This window comes from Drosophila willistoni, unplaced genomic scaffold (assembly GCF_018902025.1).
Source record: "Drosophila willistoni isolate 14030-0811.24 unplaced genomic scaffold, UCI_dwil_1.1 Seg194.1, whole genome shotgun sequence".
Taxonomy (NCBI): domain Eukaryota; kingdom Metazoa; phylum Arthropoda; class Insecta; order Diptera; family Drosophilidae; genus Drosophila; species Drosophila willistoni.
Genome location: NW_025814160.1, coordinates 25,674 through 30,938, shown reverse-complemented (window position 1 = coordinate 30,938; position 5,265 = coordinate 25,674). Strand labels below are relative to the sequence as shown.

Genomic DNA, 5,265 nt, shown 5'->3' with positions numbered 1-5,265 from the left:
GTTTGAGGAACTGGAGTCTGAGATTGCTGCTGCTGACTGTCACAGTGGTTGACGCCTGTTGCTGAGAGGCCTGTGCTGTGGGCTGGTGCTGCTGGCCATCTGATTGATGCTGCTGCTGCGTCGCCAATATCTGTAGATATTGTATATTTGCTGACATAGGAGGAGCTAGATTTGTGGATTGCTGCTGCTGTGTGTCGATAGGAGTTGACACCTGAAACTGACAGGCCTGTGCTGGAGGCTGACGCTGCTGTCCAACCACTTGATGCTGCTGCTGCATCGCTATTTGCTGTAGATGATGTATACTTGATGCAATTGATGAACTGGATTTGCTGTCTGCTGTTGTCGTGTGTTTGCAGGAGATGACGCCTGTAGCTGAGAGGCCTGTGCTGCGGTCTGGTGCTGCTGGCCAGCTGGTTGATGCAGCTGCTGCAACGCTAAATGCTGCAGGTGTTGTGTGTTTGCAGTACTTAGAGGAAACGTGGTTGTAGTTAGCTGTTGCTGGGTGCTATTTGTGGTAAGAAAGTTCTGTGTTGGTGCTGCACATTGCTGCTGGTTTGGCTGTTGAGTGAGATGAGGTGTATTTCGGGCTGCTACCATTTTCTCTAGTTGAATAGAGTATCTAGGCGAGGAGAGCCTTGTAGGAGTAAAGGGTTTTTCCAGGATATTCCTTCTACATTTGGGTGTTCTAGAGTGGAGATAGCAAATCTTACGCAAGCCAAGTCATATTTGAGTTCCATGGATTTAACATTATGTTTGTCGCCAATATAGGCATTTGTGCTGAATATATCCGAGTCAGTAATTTTTCTCAGCAGTTTGTTGTGCGTTCCACAGATTTTTTTGCATAGAGTTTCCGAAATAGGGCTGCCCCATACAGGAATAGCATACGTTAGAATGGGAACAATAATTTGCTTAAATATTGTGACTTTACATCTTGTGCTGAGGGAGCTCTTTACGCCAACAAGCCATTTTAGGCGATGATAGATAGCTTTAGCTTGGTGGTGACTCCTAGATATTTATATTGATTAGCGTTTTTTATAGGTTTTTCATCGATTTTTATTAGGTAAGATCTTAGAGCAGGGGAGATGTTTCGTTTTGTGTATATGACACGAATAGTCTTATCATTATTTATCGTAAAGCACCATTTAGTTGACCATTTGGTGAATTCATTTAGGTATTTTTGCGTTTTCCGGATGGCCATGTAGGCATTTTTGTCAGTAGATACGATTATAGTATCATCTGCGAACGTTGACAGTAGGATGTCAGGGTTCTTCTTGGTTTCACCTGATACCATGAGGAAGTCGTGTTCAAAGATATAATCAGGAATTGGCATGTCAGACGAATAAATATTGAAGAGAAGGGGGCCCAGAACACTGCCCTGGGGTATTCCTGCAGTGATTTTGCCAATTCTGGAATATGTGTCATCTGTGCCCCTGACTGTGAACGATCTATCCTGCAGATAGCTTTCAAGAATCTTGAACAAGCAGTAAGGCAGGAGTTTGGCCAGTTTATTCAATAATCCTAAGTGCCACACTTTATCAAATGCTTCAGTAATGTCTACAAATACAGCAGAGCTGTATTCTTTTTGTTCGAGTGATTTTTGTAGTAACTGTGTGACCCTTGCGAGTTCAGTGCTGTGGTTTTTACGAAAGCCAAATTGATGGTTTGGAATTGCTTTGCCAAAAAGTTGAATACAAATTATATTGTTCACACCAAAGATTAAAAAGGGGCAACGTTACAAGGTCAAGGACAATATCCAAAATATTCACACGAAATACGTTTTGGATGGCAAAGCAACGATTGCTTTCAAGAAGCCCTCACTGAATCTGTTGATTAAATGTGATCCCATTCAGCTGAAGGGATTCCTGCAGACGCTTAAACTGGGTATGGAAGGCAAGGATGTCATCAATTTGAGACTAAATACAGTCACTGCCATGGCACAAAAATCAAAGTTACAGACGAAAATGGCTATAAATCGTCACAGTGACTATCCCATCAAGGTCTTTCCTCGATATCTACAATCCCTAACAATAGACAATACGCAATTGGTTAAATTGAGCTATCATATATGCTCCTTACGGAATCTAACCCACCTGGATGTATCCAACAATAAGTTGCGTAAGGTAAGGAAATAAATGAAAAGACAACTTTTAGCATCTTCAAAACTAAATTTAAATTTCCAGTTACCTGTTTAACTGGGGAGATTACACTTGAGCAAGCTCGTCCTCCATGACAATAATCTGGGTGAAATGGACGATTGGTCATTTCTAAATGGCAGCAAATTACGAGACTCCCTGCGCGATTGGATTTATCGGCCAACGATTTGACATGTTTGCCTTTGCCTGTGGTCAAGTGCCACAAATTGGTTAACTTGAATCTCAATTACAATAATTGACTCATCTACCCTTTGCCATACGTCGCCTGAGAAGATTACGCTCGCTTTACGTGTCGGAAAACAAATTAAAATCCCTGCCAGCTGCCATAGATGATTTACGTATTGAAATCTTGGATGTTTGGCGTAATTCATTCAAGGGTCTCAAGGGCCTGGCCTTTGCTTCCGATGCGGACGGAGCTTCAACTCATTCGCCTGAACCTCTCTGGCTTCAAGCTGTGGCCTAATATGAACTGCCAATCGATTCCCTGCCAGCCTTACTCATTCAACTAATTGCCGAGGCACCAAAATGTTCCTGTGGCAAATTGTGCGATGCTTTAGACAAGAAGCACATTATCGAACGTGTTGGTCAACCGAAATTTGTAAATATTAAAAATCTTACCTATAGTCGAGAGCATATGATCTATTCTGATGTTGTCATATGTGGCAACAATTGTAGTATAAGCAACCAATGTAAGAACCTATTATCAGCTCTAATTAACTGATATTAGCCTATTATGCCAATGTGCCAAACAAAAAGTGGAATTAATAATTAAATATTATGAATAAGTAAATGAAAGAAAAAGCTGATAGTACTGTGATCTTGTTAATCTGTTTATAATATCTTTTAGATCAAAAATGCTTCTAATCTTAGAGTCTCCTGTTTAGATTAACTTGGGATTTTGCCCAGATGACTACCTATTGGATAAATGGAACTCAAGAACTTGAAATCAATTGGAATTGAAGAACATCACTCATCTTTATTTGGATCAACACGCAATTAATCTCAACTGAAAGGGCTTAAGGACTACAGGGCAACCTTCATCTTAATAAATAGAAACGAAGATTTATTGTCATTATTCTTGAAGGAGGTATACAACTGCAAACTTTTCTCTTTCATTTTGATTGTGATAAGAATGTTTGTAATTTATATTTCAGGATTCCAAAAATATGATTTCCAAGGACATTGTTTTTCCTGAATAGTCGAAGTGCTTCAGCCATTATTTGATTATGTTAATGCGATTAACTACTCTTGCTTTTAGTCAAGCAACTTTTATTCTTATGTCAAACAAAATTTTAATTTTCCCTCCATGTTTAAAATGAAAATCCTCTGTGAGGTGCAAGTGGTGAATCGTGTGACCCAAGCGAATCGTACGCCGCGGGCAGCTAAATCCACTTTGGCCATAGGCTACAAACAGAGCGCCCTGGATTCAAATGGTATGAAAAAACAAACAAAATAAAAATAATAATAATAATTATTTTACATTGCCACAGGGAATACAAAAAAGGAACTGGAAATGATATTTTTTTCAGATACCCGTGGAGTTGGGACGTCTGCCCCTGACGAAACTCGTACTTCTTGGGAATTGTCTGGGAGAACTGAACGATTGGTCATTTCTAAATGGCATCAAATTGAGTGAATCTCTTTGTGAATTGGATTTATCTGGTGGTTAAATGCAAAAGCTGGTTCATTTGAATCTAAATCACAATAATCTAACATTTTTACCCTTTGCCATGCGACGACTGAAGAATTGCACTCGCTTTATGTAACGGACAATAAATTGGAATCTCTGCCAGCTGCCCTAGAAGACCTACACATTAATACCCTAGATGTTTGTGGCAATGCATTTAAAGGACCCAATCATCTGGATGTTCAACGTCTCGAGGGCACCACTGAGGCAAACACAAGGACCCAATGCTCCCCTCAGCCGCTCTGGCTGCAAGCAGCTCGTTCAGTCGACCAATTTAAACTGCCTATATACTCACTACCTGCCATACTGATCAAACTGATAGCCGAGACACCAAAATGTGTTTGTGGCAAATTTTGTTTCTCTGCCAAATTTGAAAGAATCAAGAATTATAGCTACAGTCCAGATCAGTTTATATATGTTGATATTGTCAAATGTGGCTACTGTAAGAATGTTAAATCATGCGCATGATCTTCCCTGATGTTAGTTGGAATATTTTATTTATTATTTTAGTATTACAATTCTTAATAAAGTCTGATCTAAATGAGAATTAATGTTAAAGTTTCTTCAGAGAGATCATTTAATGTTGACTAGTCTTAGATTACTATCGGAATAATCTGCCAAAAGGTCCGAATTGTACACAAATCTAGTACACTTAATTGATTTTTTGATATATAACAAATCCAACCCATGTATATTGGAAGTTGATTAGTTATTTGCCAATTAATCTATCTCAAATACTCTTGTTCATTGTTTCATCTCTACTAAATTAAAACTCTCTCCATTAAACATAATGTTTAAAGGTTGATTCATTGGGAAAACCTGAAAGGGAGGGTGCCTGAAAGGTTTTGATACAACGAATAATTACGAAAATTTTCAATTTAAGTGAATTTCAAAAATTAAAGAACAAATGTTAAAATTTACATCTTGAGGAGAACGAGAGAAGGGAACTAAGGCAATTCTTTTGCCCTACACACACACATACACATATGACCATATAAAGACATTCACACACACGTCTACATCCCTTCCTGACTACACCTTCCTCACCGCCTTCTGTCCCTACGCAATCGTTTTTATCCTTATCATTCTGTATTTCTTGCCTATATATGGATTACTTTTGGTTTCCTTTTGGTTTGCTTCTATGTTTTTTCATATTAAGGAGAGCACAGCTCGTTGTTTTTATTATTAAAAGCTGTGTGGCGTATGTGACTTGCATAAATGTGTGTGTTTTTTTTTGTTCTCTGTGAGTTTTTCTTTATCTGAGCTCACGAGCTTTTCCACATTTTCCTTTTTTGCTATCATTTTGCTTTTTACTTCCACTTTTTCTCTCTGTCTGTTTATCAAAATCACAAAACTTCTGGACACTTTTTTAAATAAGCATAAAAAAACAAACTAACATCCAACACACACACCACACACATGACA

At 38.7% G+C, this 5,265-nt stretch overlaps 1 protein-coding gene across 1 annotated transcript; it reads left to right on the top strand.

The window, feature by feature from the left end:
* Positions 1–1,224: 1,224 nt before the first annotated feature.
* Positions 1,225–2,294, top strand: LOC124461077 (leucine-rich repeat protein 1-like). The gene is made up of 2 exons (XM_047012664.1): positions 1,225–2,120; positions 2,181–2,294. The coding sequence occupies exons 1-2, from the start codon at positions 1,884–1,886 to the stop codon at positions 2,190–2,192; spliced, it is 249 nt and encodes an 82-aa protein (XP_046868620.1). The 5' UTR covers positions 1,225–1,883; the 3' UTR covers positions 2,193–2,294.
* The last annotated feature ends 2,971 nt before the right edge of the window (positions 2,295–5,265 follow it).